General features: G+C 45.3%; 2 protein-coding genes across 3 annotated transcripts; one reads left to right on the top strand and one right to left on the bottom strand.

The window, feature by feature from the left end:
* Positions 1-3,061: 3,061 nt before the first annotated feature.
* On the bottom strand, positions 3,062-4,872 carry LOC140582859 (uncharacterized). 2 transcript variants are annotated; one of them, XM_072707262.1, is made up of 4 exons: positions 4,692-4,872; positions 3,973-4,114; positions 3,553-3,672; positions 3,062-3,357 (listed from the first exon to the last, which is right to left on the bottom strand). In XM_072707262.1, the coding sequence occupies exons 2-4, from the start codon at positions 4,111-4,113 to the stop codon at positions 3,109-3,111; spliced, it is 510 nt and encodes a 169-aa protein (XP_072563363.1). In that variant the 5' UTR covers position 4,114; positions 4,692-4,872; the 3' UTR covers positions 3,062-3,108. The 2 variants fall into 2 exon arrangements, with proteins under 2 accessions (XP_072563363.1, XP_072563362.1); XM_072707261.1 differs by having other exon boundaries at positions 3,553-4,114; positions 4,692-4,871.
* A 12,706-nt stretch (positions 4,873-17,578) lies between these two features.
* Positions 17,579-18,922, top strand: LOC140583077 (uncharacterized). Its single transcript, XM_072707673.1, has 3 exons — positions 17,579-17,766; positions 17,894-18,141; positions 18,240-18,922. The coding sequence occupies exons 1-3, from the start codon at positions 17,702-17,704 to the stop codon at positions 18,836-18,838; spliced, it is 912 nt and encodes a 303-aa protein (XP_072563774.1). The 5' UTR covers positions 17,579-17,701; the 3' UTR covers positions 18,839-18,922.
* Positions 18,923-19,280: the final 358 nt, after the last annotated feature.

Raw genomic sequence — 19,280 nt, 5'->3', positions numbered from 1 at the left:
ATATTTCTTGATGAAAACGGTATAGTATTTCTTATAAGACTACACTCACCTAAAGGATTATTAGGAACAACTGTTCAATTTCTCATTAATGCAATTATCTAATCAACCAATCACATGGCAGTTGCTTCAATGCATTTAGGGGTGTGGTCCTGGTCAAGACAATCTCCTGAACTCCAAACTGAATGTCAGAATGGGAAAGGTGATTTAAGCAATTTTGAGCGTGGCATGGTTGTTGGTGCCAGACGGGCCGGTCTGAGTATTTCACAATCAACTCATTTAATGGGATTTTCACGCACAACCATTTCTAGGGTTTACAAAGAACGGTGTGCAAAAGGAAAAACATCCAGTATGCGGCAGTCCTGTGGGCGAAAATGCCTTGTTGATGCTAGAGGTCAGAGGAGAATGGGCCGACTGATTCAAGCTGATAGAAGAGCAACTTTGACTGAAATAACCACTCGTTACAACCGAGGTATGCAGCAAAGCATTTGTGAAGCCACAACACGCACAACCTTGAGGCGGATGGGCTACAACAGCAGAAGACCCCACCGGGTACCACTCATCTCCACTACAAATAGGAAAAAGAGGCTACAATTTGCACGAGCTCACCAAAATTGGACAGTTGAAGACTGGAAAAATGTTGCCTGGTCTGATGAGTCTCAATTTCTGTTGAGACATTCAAATGGTAGAGTCAGAATTTGGCGTAAACAGAATGAGAACATGGATCCATCATGCCTTGTTACCACTGTGCAGGCTGGTGGTGATGGTGTAATGGTGTGGGGGATGTTTTCTTGGCACACTTTAGGCCCCTTAGTGCCAGTTGGGCATCATTTAAATGCCACGGCCTACCTGAGCATTGTTTCTGACCATGTCCATCCCTTTATGACCACCATGTACCCATCCTCTGATGGCTACTTCCAGCAGGATAATGCACCATGTCACAAAACTCGAATCATTTCAAATTGGCTTCTTGAACATGACAATGAGTTCACTGTACTAAAATGGCCCCCACAGTCACCAGATCTCAACCCAATAGAGCATCTTTGGGATGTGGTGGAACGGAAGCTTCGTGCCCTGGATGTGCATCCCACAAATCTCCATCAACTGCAAGATGCTATCCTATCAATATGGGCCAACAGTTCTAAAGAATGCTTTCAGCACCTTGTTGAATCAATGCCACGTAGAATTAAGGCAGTTCTGAAGGCGAAAGGGGGTCAAACACCATATTAGTATGGTGTTCCTAATAATCCTTTAGGTGAGTGTATGTTTCGTGGTAATTTATGTACTTATCGATGTAACTGAGTTTCGATAATTTAGAAGTTAATTGCGAATTTTTAGCTGGTTAGCTAGTTCTTGCTAGTTGGTACTAGCATTGCGTTGTGTTTTCGTTGGTGTGCCTCTGGGTTTTTTGTGTCTATTAATGTATTAATTACTACAGGGAAATTTACATCGTGTTTGATAGTGAGTCAAAAATACCTCCGTGTAGAGCTGGGCGATATGGCAAAAAAAATTATCACAATATTTATTCCTGTATTGACCGATATCGATAATTATCAATATTATAGTTTCACAATGCTGTTCCATGTAATAATGTAATAATCAAAATAATAAAATTAACCCTATTCTGACAAATAGAATGAATAGATTGAAACAATATTAGTAAACAAATACTTATTTTTCCAACAAATTTTACTGTTTACATACAAAATTCCCTTAAAATTATAAAAGGTTATTCATTTTCAAGTATTCAAAGGAACATAGCTGAAATGAACAAAACCGTATAATAATGTAACAATGTGCAAAACTGTATAATATTGCAAATATGTTAAAGGGCAAACATAAAATAAAGCAGGACAGAACTGACTGCAACAAGTATCTTCCTCTATTCTTGGTCTCTTAACCTTTTAAAATTCTGAGGTAGAAAAGTATCTAAACCAAACAAAAACACATTCAAAAAAATGCCAAAGCATGGTTAGATTTTTTTTGTCCAGCGCTGCAAAACGTCAGCACTCGTCACCATGTCACATGGTACAAAATCCTTGCGAGAGCAAGACGTGCAGCACAAACTGGAACCGCCTCCGTGACGACACAACTTCGCCCTTATTGGCTAAAGATTTGTCACGCGTACGACGTTTGTATCCCAGGAAGTTCCAATGCGTTATCTGCTATTTCTCCCGAAAAGAACGTAAAGCAGTGAGAACTGGTTTTCAGTTCATTTACCTGGTAAAATAAAGTTTAAATAAGTTACATAAATGCTCTAACAGTACATGTTAGTGGTTTATTTGTTAGTTACTGTAATGTTGCACTGCTTTGTTTAATCGTCCAGTCTGTGAAGGCATTCAAGTAAGAATTGCATTGTACTCTGTACATAAAAAATTTGAATCCTTGAAATACATGTATTTGATCTTTTTCCTGGCAGCTCTTTTTACACAGAGCCACTGTACACAATAGTTTTATTCACTGCTAACAGTTTGTATCAGGAGTTGGTTATTGTAAAAGTAGTAATGTGCATGCAGGTGATATTTGTATAGATCTACACCCTTCTGGCAGTGCTGCCATTGCAGTCAGGTCTCGCACACAAGGAGTAGCAGTTGTCCGACTTGGCTGCAGTCGGTTTATACTCCACCCCTGCAGCCGACGGCAGATCGTGCTCCACGTCACGTCAGCTGCAGACAGACCTAAGGCTCAACAACTCAAACGCACCCATTGCTTCTTTAAGGGAGGATGGGCAAAATTACAATGGGGTCGGTGATTGGCTGTTGTGCTAGCGTTCAGTAAACGCTCTGCTTGATAGGCCATCGAGTTGTCTGTCTCGGCCCATTCTCTAAAATGGAGCAAACTTGGTTGATCGAGTTTTATAGTCCGTTTATCATCATGATCGTCCTCATTTTTTTTAATCGATATAAAATCGAGATCGTTTTATCGCCCAGCACTACGATGCAACATTCAAAAGGGGGTAGTAAAGTGATATGTGGCAGAGCAAAGTGCCAATTCGATGTGGGGCAGTGATTAGCATGTGGAGAATGCTGCAGCAGTATTACAAAATCAGCAACTCTTTTGAAAATAGTCATATAAAAAAGTTTATAGAATCAGTATACAAAAGTACTTCTCCTACTCAGAGTCCTCCCGGTATTGGTGTCTGGAGGAGGTGGAGGAGCCCCTCCCAAGCCTCTCCCAAACTGCTGCTCTGTGCTGGGGGAGCAGGACAGGCCCAATGACATCACTGGCTGCCTCCACCCTCCTCCGGAACCGGTCTCTGTCTCTGGCCATCTGCAACCAGCAGGATCCATCACGGGCAACCCGGCTGGCAAACGCCCAGGCCACAAGAGGGCGCACTTCCACCTTCTCACTGAAGGTCACCTGCAATAACAAAGGGGAGGCGTTAAACGAAACCTGGAGTGTTACACAAAGAGCGCAACACATAACCAACCACATACATTAGCTGTTCACTGCATTTGTATTAACGCATTACTGAAGATGTTGTGAAACCCAAAAAGAATGCGTCTCCCTGTGGGACTGGAACACAGAGGCACAGTGATATCATCCAAATTATACCTTTTTGTGACCTGTAGTGGGCATCTCCTCCTGCAGAGGGCGCCGCTGTTCCTCATCACAGAGATGTTCCACCTGCGTCCCTCCAGCCTTTGCAGTGCAGCCCTCTGGTGGGCAAGTGGCCTGAGATGTCACCACAGAGGAGAAACTCAGCGGATTGTATGGGTCATCACTGCGGAAGGATTCCCAGAGCTGAGCATTCTCAGAGTTGTCATCACCGTCGTCATCAGACCAGCTCGAATCACTGTCACAGCCTGGCCCCTCCGAGGACACACTGGATTTCCCAGGAACAGCTTCATCGGCCTCATGAGAAGAGACTTCAGAGGAGTCCCATTCCAGCCACTCCGACAGGTCAACATCCTGCTCATCTGGGGAACTCGCACTCTCATCTTTCCCCAGAGTAACGATCGGCAGGGGGCACACCTCAGGCCGCAGAGCCTTCACGGCTGCTATACAGCGACGCTTGATTTTTGACAGCGCCGCCCTTAGGCGGCGGAAGGCCTTCTTAATCGCCTGGGACATCTGCGTCGGCCACTCACTGATATTGACGATATCCACACACATTCTGGGGAAGAAAAAAAACCACGGTAACCAATAAACGTCCGAAACAGGATAATAGTACTCCACCACTAGACCAAGCTGCAGTAATTAAATTTTAACCAAACTGAGCATAAGAACATTTGGTACAAAAAAAAAAAAACTTCGCATATATAGGAACCTACGGATTTGTTAAAAACCGTCGCAAATCGAACATCTCGCAATATTACGATCTTCCATAGTATTACGCCGCCCATAAAGTAAATGGACTGCATTTATATAGCGCTTTCCTACTCCTACGAGTACTCGAAGCGCTTTACAATACATGCCTCACATTCACCCATCCACACACCAGTGGCGAAAGTCGGTTTCAGTGCATCATATATGACTGGCAAACGAAAAACCAATACATTACAATACTAACATTGTATTAGTCTCTAAATAGCGCCGCAGACATTTAAAGAAAAACAGCCTCCTTTATTTAACAGACAGCACTTTTGTTGACTAGCTTATGTCGGACTATCCTATAATACTCACATATCTATTAGACAATAAATCGTAAGTACAATTATCTAATTAAATTACCGTGTTAAAATAAAGCTCACCTTTTTGATTCCGTATCTCAGTCAGTCGCCTGAAAATCACACCAGCGAAGATTAGGTGACCTTCGGTTGAAAAAAACGTCTGCACTTGGTTTTATAAAAGAATAACCCTGTTTCTTGGCGGAAACCAGAGAAATAAACAAGTGCGACTCGACTCTTTATCGGAGGATCTACACCGTGCACGCTGCGCTTACCTTTATATAGCCGGTGGGGGTGCGGGGGGGCGAGGATTTCGGCCAATCATACAGCGAGGCGTTTGACGTCCCATAGAACGTATGCGTATTACGTGTCTGGGACAGCTGAGTGATTCGAGAAGGTGTTCGCTGCAGCCTGCGGGATGGGGCGGGGCGAGATGTGGGCGGAGCGAGATGTCACGCAGTAGCCTTATATGGGTACATGGATGGGCAGGACCAATTCGAAACTCCGCTCAGTGATTATGGCAGCATTGCGAAGACTTAATGGTTTGACTACAACTAATGTGTAAACTTCACCGATTTATGAGATTTTAGCGCTTCTTTCACATGTCATACGTTTGTATATATACCCTAATTATCGTATGCAATCCAGATATGAGAAATATTTTATATATATTAAAATATTAATTTTATGAAAAACAATGAAATGATCAATGAAAGCTCTAGTGCAGCGGTTCCCAAACTAGGGTACGCGTACCCTCTGGGGTACGCAAGAGGCTGTAGGGGGTACGCGAGGGAGCGGGGGGAATCACGAATTCGAACGAGACAGTCAGTAATTCTCAAAACAGCGGAGTCGGTGACCTCCAAAAAAGCCGTAAAACACAAAATACAGTCGTGTTTATGTCATATGTTTTTGTGCTTATTAAATTTAAGTGTTTCCCAAGATTAATCCCACAACAGTAATAAAATAAATGTCTTGCTTTAACATAAATACTAAAAGAATAGATCGCTTTAATCGCTATTACAGTTGGGTATGGGCACGCGGTCTTATTTAGAAAACATACAAAAAGAGACGCATATAATGTTTAATCATTCGTTAATTTGTATTTGTCCGGTCCAGGAGGTTAATTTTGGGGATCGTTAAAGTGATAGATCACCTATCTTGATTAAGCCTGATTCGGTTCGTTATATGTTGGGGAGCAGGAGGAAAGCGCCGTAGCTTTGACCCCCTCTCACCGTTACCTATGTGGAGGAAGCGCTGTCGCTTGCCACTCCACACATGCACTTCTGGGACTCAGGAGTTAAAGAGACAGCACACTTCTTATCTTTTACTTGCGCAAGGGTGCCCACTCACTTAGATGCAACAGACAGTATCTGCGCCTCAGTTCAGTGTCACACCGGGCAGTCCCTTGGCTTCTTTATTTATACTTGGCGGGAGGGGCTTACATGGGGCGTAGTTTAAACTGTTAATGCTGTTAGTGCCCTTACAGACAAAGGTTTATCAGGAAACGCTACACAACCCAGGGTAGGCCTCCTTGGCCATGTTGACAAGCCTATTTCCCACCCAGAGTTATAGTTCCTGTTCTCTCATCCTTCGGCGTCTAGGGACCACTTCGTTCTGCCCTGTCTCTAGACGCAGGGGCTGATACATATATATTACATAATGCTAACACACATACTTAATATGATAAAAGTAATACATTTTCCACTCTAACAGTCCCTCCTGTTTATCATGTTAATTGTAAGAAGGCAGAATCACACTGAGGGTCTCCTCGAGCTTCAGGAGTGGTCCACGCCCTTTAGGTTTTTGGACCGTCCGTCATTGTGAGTTACACCTCTCCGGGCTCTCCATCCTTCTCTTCGTCCGTCTCCATATTTTGGGTAAGGGACAACAACATATTTTCTTGAGCTCGAAACGCGGAATGTAGAGCAGAATTAATCAGCATTTTCAGACATGGAATCACAGTGATACAGCAGCAGAAAAATAGTATAAAAAAACAACAGAAATGGTGCACATATTTTCATCAGAATGGTCCACCATGCTCCGGTGGTGATCCAGGACAACCAAGAGAACCCTTGCTGGCTCTTTTCTTCGGTCATCACCGTCCGTAGATCTTTCAGCTTTTGCAAGGCATTCGTCATGTTGGAAGAATGTACATTATCAGGAATATAAGTACAGCAGGTTTGATTCAGTAGTACACACACCCCTCCCTGCGCCGCAGTGAGGAGATCTAGTGCCATTCTATTCTGAATCACCATCTGCCGGGTTATATCCAATTCTTTATTTTGTTGCTGCTCTATTATTATGGAAGCATTCATGAACAAACCTAATCTGTAGGTCAGAGTTTCTACGCGGAGCAGTAGTTTTCCTACTCCTACTTGTGGAAACAAGGCAAGTATTACTTTCTTCCCTTCGGACCACAACTTTTGATCGTCGGGGACATCTGTTCCCCACACGCTATCATGTTGTTTCACGGTTTCTTCCGTGCTGCGTTTACGTCGTTTAGTTGTGTCCTCGGTACTTATTACATAGGTGTGATCTGAAACATAAATGGGTGCACAAACTCCGTACCAGCCGGGTGGTAACACAAAATAAGCACGGCTACCACACAACCAGGCTACGCCTTGCACCCAATAGGACCCATTGCTGGGGCCTGACATGTTGACTGGTGCTCCTTCACCTGAAACAGCAATTTGATCACAGTTTGTGGTGTTACCTAGGGGGTTTGTGCCATTCATTTGGTCATAGCACATAGTATGGTTGAATGTTCTCGGGTCTTTATTCATAAGGACCGGGAACGGGAATGAACTATTGGACTTGGTGACCTTAAAGTCAATCCAAAATAGTCGATCACAAGTGTTATTGTCGATCCCTGGGGCATATGGGTTTGTGTCATTTATTTTAATACCTATGTGCTGGTATCCGACGCCTCCGAATGAGGAAGCACATTTAGCCTGGGATCTGTTCATAGGTTTCCCGGTTAAGGTTGGGCCTTCACTATGGTGTGGCATGACAGAGCAAACATAACAGTTAGACAGATTCTTTTGTTTCACAGCGTCATGTACATATCTGTACCAGTAATTCTGTAGGAACGGATGTTGTGCATCTCCATTTATACGGGTGAGGTGAATCCCATCCGGGGTCCACTTTTTCCCTACATCCACATTCTCATCTCCAAATTGTAATATCAGTATAATTAGTATAACGAAAAGACCTGTAATCAGACCTTTAGCCCACCAAGAACACCCTGTCAGAGCCATCCTAAAGGAGTGCAGTTCAGTTGGTTTCTTCACCGGGTTGAGACAGCGAAAACCTATTGTATTTCGTGCCTTTGTAGCGGACTTCCACTGCTACTCCGCGAGTGAGGCGTCTGGCAGGGGCTTTATGAGCTTACAGTGACTTTTGTGAATCCACGACGGTCTTTCCGCAATCTTCAGTGCAGTGGGTGTTGTCAGGAGTACTTGATATGGTCCGTCCCACCGGGGCGTAGTCCAATCCTTTCGTTGCAGGACTTTTATCAGTATCCAATCTCCAGGCTTCACAGAATCCTGCAACACAGACACAGATGCTTCTGGCAAATTACTAGGATGTTGAGCGCTTTGTTTAGCGAGCAATCTGCTCATCCAATCCGCAAGCGTTTGCTCATGTCCCGCCTTCCCTACGTCAGTAGTTTCCCCTATCAACGGAAACGGTCTCCCGTATACTATTTCAAAGGGGGTCAGTCCACTGACCGCAGGCGTGATACGCATCCATAGTTTCACTAGTGACAAACATTCTGGCCATGGTCTGCCTGTTTCTTCCATGGTTTTCTTTAGCCTATTTTTTATTGTTCCATTAGTTCGCTCCACTAGACCTGCACTCTGGGGGTGGTATGTGCAATGATTTTTTAGTGTGAATCCTAGTGCTTGTGAGCATAAATCTAGTACTTTATTTACAAAATGTGAGCCGTTGTCTGATCGTATTATTTCGGGGATTCCATATGTCGGAAAGAATTGTCCCACTAAGCATTTAGCTACTGTGATTGCATCACAGTGTTTTGCTGGGTATATTTCTACCCACTTTGAAAAGGTGTCTATTATTACCAAACAGTATTTTGCACCTTGTGACCACGTCAATTCTATGAAATCCATGTGTATTGTTTGAAACGGCTGCTCCGGCATGGGGAACTGGCCTCGCTTGGGTCTCATGTTCCCTTGTGCGTTATGTTTACAGCAAATCATGCACGCTCTGCAATAGTTTTTTGCAAAATCAGAAAAATTTATTGTGTAAAAGTGTTGTTGTATTATATGTACCATCCCTCCTGTTGAGACATGGGTTTTCCCATGGCTCACTAAAGCTGCTGTTTTATACAGACTCGGTGGAAGGACTGGCTTCCCGTCCACTTCATACACATTATCTTTTTCCTGTGCCCCCCTGTTAGTCCATCTCTGTTTTTCTGCCTTTGGTGCATTCTGCTGCGCGTCTCGTAGTACATCAGTTTCTATGAGGAAGAGCCCATCGCTCTCTTCGAGCGGTGCGCTTTGGGCTGCTTCCTTAGCCGTTTGATCAGCGAAAGCATTCCCTTTCGCTTCCTCAGTTTCATTGGCCTGATGCGCTTTGCATTTGCAGAGTGCTAGTAGTTTTGGTTTCTGCACGACTTCTAACAGTCTTAGTAGTAATGCCGAATGAGTTAATGTGGTCCCTTGGGACGTCTTGAATCCTCTCGTTTTCCACACAGCGGCATGATGATGCACTGCTGAGAAAACGTACTGACTGTCTGTGTATATTGTAATTTCTTTCCCCTCATGTATTTCACAGGCTCGGATGACGGCATACAGTTCTGCAGCTTGTGCTGAACAGGTCGGCGGCAACGCCTTTGCTTCTATCACTTTGTCTTGGGTTACTACCGCATACCCTACTCTGTTTTTGCCATACTGATCTTTAGATGCAGACCCGTCCACGAATAGGACTGTAGTCTGGGGTATGGGCGTTTGAGAGATGTCAGCTCGGGGTTTTGTTTGTTCTTCTATTATGGTTTTACATGAATGCGCGTCTCCCTCTGCCTGAGACGGCAGGAGGGTGCTGGGGTTTAATGGTCCACACCTCTGCAAGGTTATATTGGGCTGTGAAAGCAGAAGTGAGACCAGGGTCAGGTGTCTAGCGTGCATTAAGAAGGGTAGTGGTGTCTGGAGCAATATCAGCGATACGGCATGTGGTACTTTCAGGGTCAGGGGGTGGCATAACACTAGCTCTGCTGATATTTTCACTGCTTCCGCTGCTGCTGCACATGCTTGCAGACAGCCTGGAAACCCTGCTGCCACAGCGTCTAGTCTTTTAGAGTAGAACGCTAATGGTCTGTGTTTGGTTCCAAACGGTTGTGTTAAAACAGCTTTCATATACCCTTCTTGTGCATCTACGCATAGCATGAAAGGCAATTCATAGTTTGGCAGGGCCAATACTATATCTGTTTGTAGTATATGTTTCAACTCTACGAATGCTGCCTCTCCCTTGGCGGTCCATTGTATTTGATCTTTTAGTGTCATCTCCTTCCCATATATTAACTCCTGCAAAGGCTGTGCTAAGGTTGCATAGTCTGGTAACCATTCCCTACAGTAATTGCACAGTCCCAGGAAGGACATCATCTGTTGCTTTGTCCTTGGTTTAGGCGCCTCTCTAATCGCTTGCTTACGAGTTTCTAGGAGCGCCTTCCCTTCCCCCGTAAGATAATGACCTAAATATATGACCTTCTTCTGGCAATATTGTAGCTTTTCTTTCGAGGCCTTATGTCCTGTCTTGTACAAATGTTGGAGCACAGCCAAGGTCGTCTGCCGGCAATGTTCCTTAGTATCGGCTGCGACTAGGATATCATCCACGTACAACAATACTTGGCTGTGTTCCAGCACTGGGCACGTTTGCATAGAGAAGCGGAGGGCCATTGTGTACACATGTGGGCTTTCAGAAAAACCTTGCGGTAATCTAGTGTAAGTATATTTCTTCCCTTTGTAGGTGAACCCGAATAAATGTTGCGAGTCCTCATGTAGTGGCACTGAGAAAAATCATTGCTCAAATCTATCACTGAGAACCACTTCTTATCTCCCGTGAGGGAGTTAAGCAGTAATAAATGCGGATTGGGAACATCTGGTGCCGCGTGCTGCACTATATTGTTTATGGGCCTTAAGTCCTGCACCATCCTCCACCTCCCCGTCTGGCCTTTTTGTACTGGAAAGATGGGGGTGTTGCAGGTGGCCTCGGGTGCTTCTCTTAGAATTCCTGACTTTAGCATATCTTGTATGACTGGCGCTATCCCTGCCTCGGCTTCAGGCTTCAGCGGGTATTGCCTAACTATAGGTTCTTGTTGAGCTTTCAGTTTTACCTTATGTGGAGGGAATCCTTTCACTATCCCTACGTCCGTGGGGGAGGAGGACCACAACTCTTTCGGTATTTCCGCTAATTCTTCGTTTTCTACCGTTGGAGTTGCTGCTATTAATCAAGCTGGGTCCTCCATGTGGGCAGTGGGTGTTATGGGTACTCTCCACCCTAGGGGAAATCGCCAAATATTTTTCCCCTTATTATAACTCCATTCTGTCCCTGGCTGCGTCGTATATTTAAGTTTTGGGTGTGATGCGCAGCTCACAAACTGTCCCAAGTCTTCCCATTTGTGATTTAGGACCTGTCTAAAACAGCGGAATAATTCTCTCCCATTAAGGTGAGAGCTGGCCTGTAGTTCCGTCATAGCTGTCCAGAACTCAGGCACACCGTCCTCTACGGCAGGGATGCTTTTCAGGGCGGCTGCCCTATCTTCTGCTGTCCATGGGCGGTAAACTAATATGGTGGCTGGTGGGGCTATGCCATCTTCACCCGGGGCTATTCTTGGATTAGCCACTTCCACCATCGGGGCGAGAAGCTCATCTTCCTCATCTGATTCTATTGCATGCCACTGAACTCTCCGACTTTCAGGGTTTATGCGTTTTTGCAGTTGTGGATCTGTCGCCCTGGTTTCATGTAACCTTGGTCTCTCTCCCTCCGCTCCCTGAGCCGCTTGCAAAGGTGCGGGCTCATTTTGATTATGATAAGGTGGTGGCTGTGGCCCTAGTGGCGCAGCCGCGGGCACATGCGGGGGAGCAGTGGGCGATGTCTCCTCATCTATTTTAACCAATGCTGCTTGTAACTTCCCTTTTTTGATTTTCTGTTTCTCCTTCCTCGCTTTATCTCGGAGTTTGCTTTGCTCTAACCAAGCTTCAGACAGCATGTATTCTCCCTTCTTTTGTGCTTTATCTTTCTCTGAACGGCAACTGGCCAGTATATCTAATTTTAACTCGGTCTGCAGTTTTAGAATGTCCCCTGTATTCAGATTTCCAGGAAATTTATATCTTTTCTGCCATTTCCGATTACTCACAACTCCTGCTCCTACTTTGTATGCTTCCATAAATTTCTCATCTCCCGCCAATTCTACTTTGCTCTGACTCTGTCCCATTTTTTCTACAAAAAAACAACAACCCCTAGGTGCAAGTCCCTGGCATGAGACCTCAGGAGGACACTGACACGGCCTTCTACTGTCTCCTATGGAGACAGCGGTATCAGTTTTCAGGGGTGAAACCCGTCCTTTCTCCCTTGGTCACCAGTATGTTGTTGCACCCAGGCCAGACGTGCAGACCTTCTACTAGTCTCTTAATACACGTCTGTTCTCATTCACGCTGCAGCGTCGTGCTTCTCACCTGATCCTTTCGCGAAGTGCTTCTAGTTCTTGTCCGGAGGCCCGTCAGACGTCGCCCCAGCCGTCGGGAACGGTCCTAACCACCGGCCTGTAGACGAATTCACGTCACAGGTCTTTCACACACTCTCTGTGAGTGAGACTGTCGACAGTTTTCGGTGTTGTTCGTCGGCGGACTGGTCGGCGTCCTCTGGTTTCCTCCCGGATCCGGCTCGAAGGACCAAGTTTTATGTTGGGGAGCTGGAGGAAAGCGCCGTAGCTTTGACCCCCTCTCACCGTTACCTATGTGGAGGAAGCGCTGTCACTTGCCACTCCACACATGCACTTCTGGGACTCAGGACTTAAAGAGACAGCACACTTCTTATCTTTTACTTGCGCAAGGGTGCCCACTCACTTAGATGCAACAGACAGTATCTGCGCCTCAGTTCAGTGTCACACCGGGCAGTCCCTTGGCTTCTTTATTTATACTTGGCGGGAGGGGCTTACATGGGGCGTAGTTTAAACTGTTAATACTGCTAGTACCTTTACAGACAAAGGTTTATCAGGAAACGCTACACAACCCAGGGTAGGCCTCCTTGGCCATGTTGACAAGCCTATTCCCCACCCAGAGTTATAGTTCCTGTTCTCTCATCCTTTGGCGTCTAGGGACCACTTTGTTCTGCCCTGTCACTAGACGCAGGGGCTGATACATATATATTACATAATGCTAACACACATTCTTAATATGATAAAAGTAATACATTTTCCACTCTAACACCTCATACCTCTGGGACCCAGGTTTGAGTCTCCCCCTGGGTTACATGCGTGTGGAGTTTGCATGTTCGCCCCATGTTGTCGTGGGGTTTCCTCTAGGTACTCTGGTTTCCCCCCACAGTACAAAGACATGCTGAGGCTAATTGGAATTACTGAATTGCCCGTAGGTATGCATGTGTGAGTGAGTGTCAGTGTGCCCTGCGATGGGCTGGCCCCCCATCCTGGGTTGTTCCTCACCTTGTTTCTGTAGCTTCTGGGATAAGCTCCAGACACTGAAGTTTACCTTTCATATGAGAAAATGCTTTTTACATATTGATTCTCTGCAACATAAAAGTCTCATCCATAGGATTCGGACTCGGCTGTAGGACTGATAGCGGTTTTATTCTCTCCATCACGGTTGGTTTCAGTTGGCATTGGTGTCAGCGGTATGTAAACTGTGTTACATGAATAACTGCAGCATCTTTAACGTCGGTCCGTTGATTTGATCCGGACAGCGCCACGGGTAGCACAGATGGTTCCCTCTTCTGCAGAGGAGGCACTGAAATACAAACAGTTTAAGATTAGAAAAGCGACCTTTCCGTTTACAATAAATCACTCGTTTGTGTTTATGCGTTCAAACATTGTGTAACTACCCGGGGGTAGGGGCGTCGCACCCGACGTGCTAGGTTTTGGGAGTGCAGGGTTGTCGGCAGATTATATCGGTACCCGGCCGAAAACGTATATACTTCAGGGTGCCACCGTGTCCATTTTTGTCCCCTGAACCTGCCTTCCAACACCCTCCCGCAGCAGGACGGGTAAAAAATATTTGCACACGCAAATACTGGGACTAAAAGAACTCGGGGTGAGGGACTCAGATCCTCTCATTACTTAGTCTCCCTGGGTAGAATAACCGCCAGTTTTCCCCTACCAAGGCGGGGCGAAATTTCTCCGCTACAATTGCTCAGAGTCGCTGTAGCTTTCCGATGGTATGCCGGGCGTTGCGGTTGCTTAGCGTGACCGACGCATAAGAAAGCAAACATTCTTTATTATCATCCTATGTATGTTAAATTAGGATCTTCCACATTAATCAAGGTATTGTAAAACGGAAATTATTACAGCTCCAATAGCTTATATTAAAGTCAGCCAAGAGTCACAACATGGTTTTGAAATGGCAAACGCAGACACAAATCAAATGTATATGAGCAAGCAACATAAGGGATCTGTTTGGGTAAATTTATATTATAGTATACACTATATATTTGTGGTGTGGTGGCGAATTGGTGCAGAAGTTTTAGAACTGCACTATCGATTTATCACTTTATTTAGAAATATAAATTCAGTTCTTATCCTTTTAAAAAGTTACATTTTTTTCAAATTGTCTTTCAAAGTGTCCCTCAGAATGACACTGGGGCTGGGGTGGGCGGGGCTACGAGGGGGAGGGGACGCGGTCAGAATGGTATATTAAGAGGAGACCTCCGCATGTACAGTTACTCTACCTCTGCTTCCAGCGAGACAAGAGCTCCAGATTCTGCTCAAGGTTTCATCTTTTGTCGAACAACTCGTCAAGAATGGCTTCCAAGGCGTAAGTTGTGATCAATTTATTATTGCATTTGAATGTGTAGAAACTGTGGATAACTTGTTCATCCTTGTATGTAGTTTACTGACACTGTGCTTAAGTCTCTTAAACTGACTACTATTGTTAAAACTTAAATTGCATCCACTACAAAAGTAAAACAATATTTCGAAGCAACTTTTTTTAATTACTAAAAACTCATCTTTTTCGAAAGACATTTTGTTAAGGTACTTTATCGATTCTCCTGTTTTATCTCTCTATTTTTTGCTCTGTAGCACTTTTGAGATTGCTGAAATATAAAGTGCAATACAAATAAAATGTATTTTATACTAATTATCTTTAAATTAGTAGTAAGGAGTATTAAAGTGTAGAATACCATTTTTTTTATTTGCAGTGTTCACAAAGGGCTTATATTTCTTGATATAAATGTAACTAATTAGTAAACATGTTTCAGTAGTTGTGATCATGTAGTTTACTAATTACTTTTCTCAGTCTGGGACCCATCAGGATGACAATAGATATGCAAATGTTATTTATCCAAACCACTGAGGAATGAACAATGTTGATGATGATGACTGGAATGGGTCCTGAAAATCATTAATTAAATCTAATCTTAAGTAACACTTCCTTGACTGTTACATAAAACTGTTAATTGTTTTTTTTTGTTGTTTTTTTTATATCCGCAGTACTTCCAACAGGCATTTCCTGCTCTGCCCCGTGTGCAAGAAGACACAGGCAAGCCTCTCGGTGCATCTGACTAGGGTGTGCATGAAGAGATCTTCGAAAGAAGCCATCCAAGAAGTAGTGGAGAAGGCAAAGCAGGATGCGCTTGAAGTTCTGCAGTGGGGCAGGGTGTTCAGCTACAGGCACCTGCGAGACATTATGGATGATGCTAATCCTATGAGCAGGTTGGTGGGAAAACTCTTCAGTCTTTTTTACACATCTCGCTTCGTTTCTTCAGTATGACATTTACTAACAGTTATTTTATTTACTTACTTATCTGAAAGGATGATCCAGGAGCTGGAGCGTCGCCACATGGTGGTGCCTGACACCCCCTCCCCAGCAGTAGCGGCGCAGACCAGCAGTGTTCCTGTGGTGGCTGGTACAACCGTGCAGCGACCGGAGAGCTCGGCGACTGAGCAGTCGGAGGACGCAGTCAGTGTCAGCAACGGCGAGATCTTTCAAGTGTGAGTATGAGTGTCTCGGATTTGCAGCTTCATTGATACCTTTTGCTTTTGCTTGTGAGCCAATTGAAGGTGCAATTTTAAGACGAAATATGTTTTCCACATGGCAGTACCCGGGAGGTGCAGTGGCCACAGACCTCCAGGCACATGATGCAGGAGAAGGGACTGTACCGGAAACATTCTCTGGACCATCCCCTCCTGAAGGGCTTCGCCGCATACTTGGAGAAGGATCTCCTGATTGAGAATTTCAAGCAGACGGTGAGGTCTCCCATAAAAGTTCACTCTATTATTTTTTGGAGCTTTATATCTACGCAATATATTCATTAAGTAATGCCGATTTTATTTTCCAGGTGAAAAACGTCAGCAGGTTCATGTTTTTTGTGAACCCTGAAGAGCCATCCCTTGAATTTCTGAGGGAGAGGGAGAAGACGAAGCTCTTCTTTCGGGAGCTGACTGAGGCTGGTCTCTCCAGGCAGACTCAGGTCAACTACATGAAGAGCCTGAAGAGGTTGGTAGCATGTAGATTTTTAACAGTATATTGTAGGTTTGTGTTGTATTGTCGTATCTGTTTTCTTCAAGGAAGTTCAGTCCTCCCACTATTGTCATGGTGGCATGTACAAGTTTATGTACATATGGATACTTACATACATGTCCTTCCTCTGACAGATTCCTCAAGTACCACACCGTGGCCACCGACCTCCGGCGTGACAACATTGCCTTGTGGAATGAGGCAATGTTCTTCGTGGAGTACCTGGGCTCACTCCAGCAGAGCTCTGCAAAGTTGGTGAGTAAGGAGATGACGCAAAGGAGGTAAGTTCAACTGTCAACACCCGTTAAATTCCATATTATGATTTGATTATACATCTCCTCTACTGTGTTTAACACACTCATGATGTTTTTATTTTTTTATCTCCCTCACTGCTCCTGGAGTGCACTGCATGGAGAAGCAGAGCCATTTTACATTGTGAGCACATTTTATTAAAATGTGTACTGTATTGATTAGGATTGACAGTAATTGAATTTTCTTCTCCCACCCACATAGTCATGTCACGGAGATGAGCCCAGAGAAGAGTCCAGAGGACTGCTGGGCCGTGCTGAGGGCTGCCAAGAACGACTTCTTGGCAGTCCTTGGCAAGGTGTATCCGGAGGAGATGCCCCTGGAGTGTGCAGAGTGCTGCCTTGTCCTCTACTACCTGGAGGCCACGGTCATTCTGAAGCATCTCCAGCCACCAGGCGTGGTGGAGCACATGACCGTAAGTGTTGTAATCTTTTTGTCTTCACTTTTCCTTTTTGCCGATACTCTTATTTATCAGTGGGACATCATTGTATTGTGTAGGTCCAGGAGTGGATGACCAGGAGCACGTCCGAGGCCGACCATACGGTGATTGTGGTGAAGGAACACAAGACGTCGGCGCAGCAAGCGGCCACGTTTGCATTGTCCTCTGAGGAGGAGACGGTAAGTATATCAAGTTTGATAAGATTTATTTCATAGTTTATTTCAAGAGCAGCGATTTAATCTGTTTTCCTCTGCCAACAGTGGTTCGACATCTACTTCACCCAGGTACGGCCACAGCTCCTGAGCTCCAAGAGGAGCCGGACGACACTGGATGACCTGGGAGGAGACAAACGGTTCTTCGTCTCCACCGCAGGCAGGCCGGCGTTCAACGCTTCGAATGACCTCAACCGGCTGCACCAAAAGTGAGCTGATCGTCATGATTAATTCCCCCTATAATATGTTCTACATACGTGTTGTGTGAGACGTATTAATAAATGTATTTTTGTATTTTAGATACAAGCTGGATCCAGTCACCTACCAGACGGCCCGGCGCATCTTTGAGACGGCCACCAAGGACTTGACGGACCAAGAGAAGTCCTTGGTGGCCGATTACCTCACTCATTCCACTGCGAGCACTACCGGATGAAGCAGTCGCGGAATGTGGTGCTGGCCAGTAAGCTGCTGAAGAAGCTGGCAGGTGACTCAAGGTAGGCATGTTTTCTGTTTGTCAACACACTTACCAACATCAAGACACACAACCAAAGCCCTCACCACTGAACACTAACCTTAAACGTTTGTGGGTTTTTTTTTTTTTTTTTTTAATTTTTATCTCAGCGCTGACTCCGCAGAGGAAGGACCCAGCTGTTCTGCCCGTGGTGCCGCACGGGATGCTGCCCTGGCATCCAACCAACAGATGGATGTCCAGGCAGCGTTCGATCAGCTCCTTCGGACCCACCCCGTGACCCTGGATGGCGACATCCCAGACAAGACAGCACGCTCGCAGACGTCGGGCCGGTTTCAGCGGCAGCTCTATGATCGCTGGCTGAAGGCCCAGATGAGGATGCGCGTACGGCATGTCTTGTGTGAGTATTGTTTGTAGCACTAATGACATTTTTTACTGTGAAACGGTCCTATCTACATAGGCTTCTTAACTAACAACAATTTACTTTGTTCTTGACAGCACACTTTGGCAGACGGCAGCCCACCGAGTCCCGGGTCGACGCTTGGATCAGGAACCAAGGCTGGAAAAGTAACGTTCCCAGCGCGGCCAGCGTTCTGAAGGACTGGAGACCAGTGGGTTCGGTGGACACTGCCGTGGACTCTAGCCACATCCAGGAGCTCATCCACAACCAGAAGTGGAAGGGACTTGTGGTGATGGACATTGCGGGGAAGGGGAAGGGAGTCTGCGCCACCCGGCAGTTCCAGGCTGGTGAGGTGGTGTGTGACTACCACGGGCCGGTAGTCACAGCCACTGAGGGCCAGCGGATTCACTCATCGACGAAGGAAGAAGAATCTGGCTACATGTTCTTCTTCCGGAACAGCCATAAGTCTGAGTGTGCCTGTCACCCGGGCATACAGCCTTTTGGCCGGCTGATTAATCATTCCCATAAGAAGGCAAACCTCCGGCCAAGACTGTACAGCCCAGCCGTCGGGGGACAGGACGTTATTTTGCTTTTGGCCCTGAACAGGATTAATGTTGGAGAGGAACTGTTGTTCGATTATGGGGTGCAGAGGAAATCGTTCAGGGGAGAGGGACTGAGAACCATTGAGAACATGTAGTTAATTTTTGGCAAGATCATCATTTTGATTGTTGCTACTCTTCCCAAAAGTGATGTGGGTAGATTATTCCACCGTGCAAGGTTGGGCAGATTATTCATTCATCAAATTTAAAGCTCTTAATTTCTAATCAATTGGCCCAAGTACATCCTGATTGCACTGTACTATTTTCTTGTATGCAGTTTTTATGTGAAATAACTCTTTAAATGTGAAATAAAGTGACACTTTTCTAGTACAATTGTTTTGGGGTTTTTTTTGACAATGTATAAAGTTTAAGACCTTGTCGTTGCCCCAAGTATTACAGTATTTTAAGTGCGGCCCACAGGTCACTTACTCAAGCGTTTAACATCAACATCTGAGATGAGGGGTAACAGACTTCGGAAGGGCCTGACAGTCTGTACGGATGCCTGGAATGAGGTCTGTTTGAGCTCCTACCTCAGGCTAT

The sequence above is a fragment of the Paramormyrops kingsleyae genome, chromosome 25, assembly GCF_048594095.1.
Source record: "Paramormyrops kingsleyae isolate MSU_618 chromosome 25, PKINGS_0.4, whole genome shotgun sequence".
Taxonomy (NCBI): domain Eukaryota; kingdom Metazoa; phylum Chordata; class Actinopteri; order Osteoglossiformes; family Mormyridae; genus Paramormyrops; species Paramormyrops kingsleyae.
Note: the sequence above shows the minus strand (reverse complement) of the source record. Positions and strands in the feature narration are given on the sequence as shown.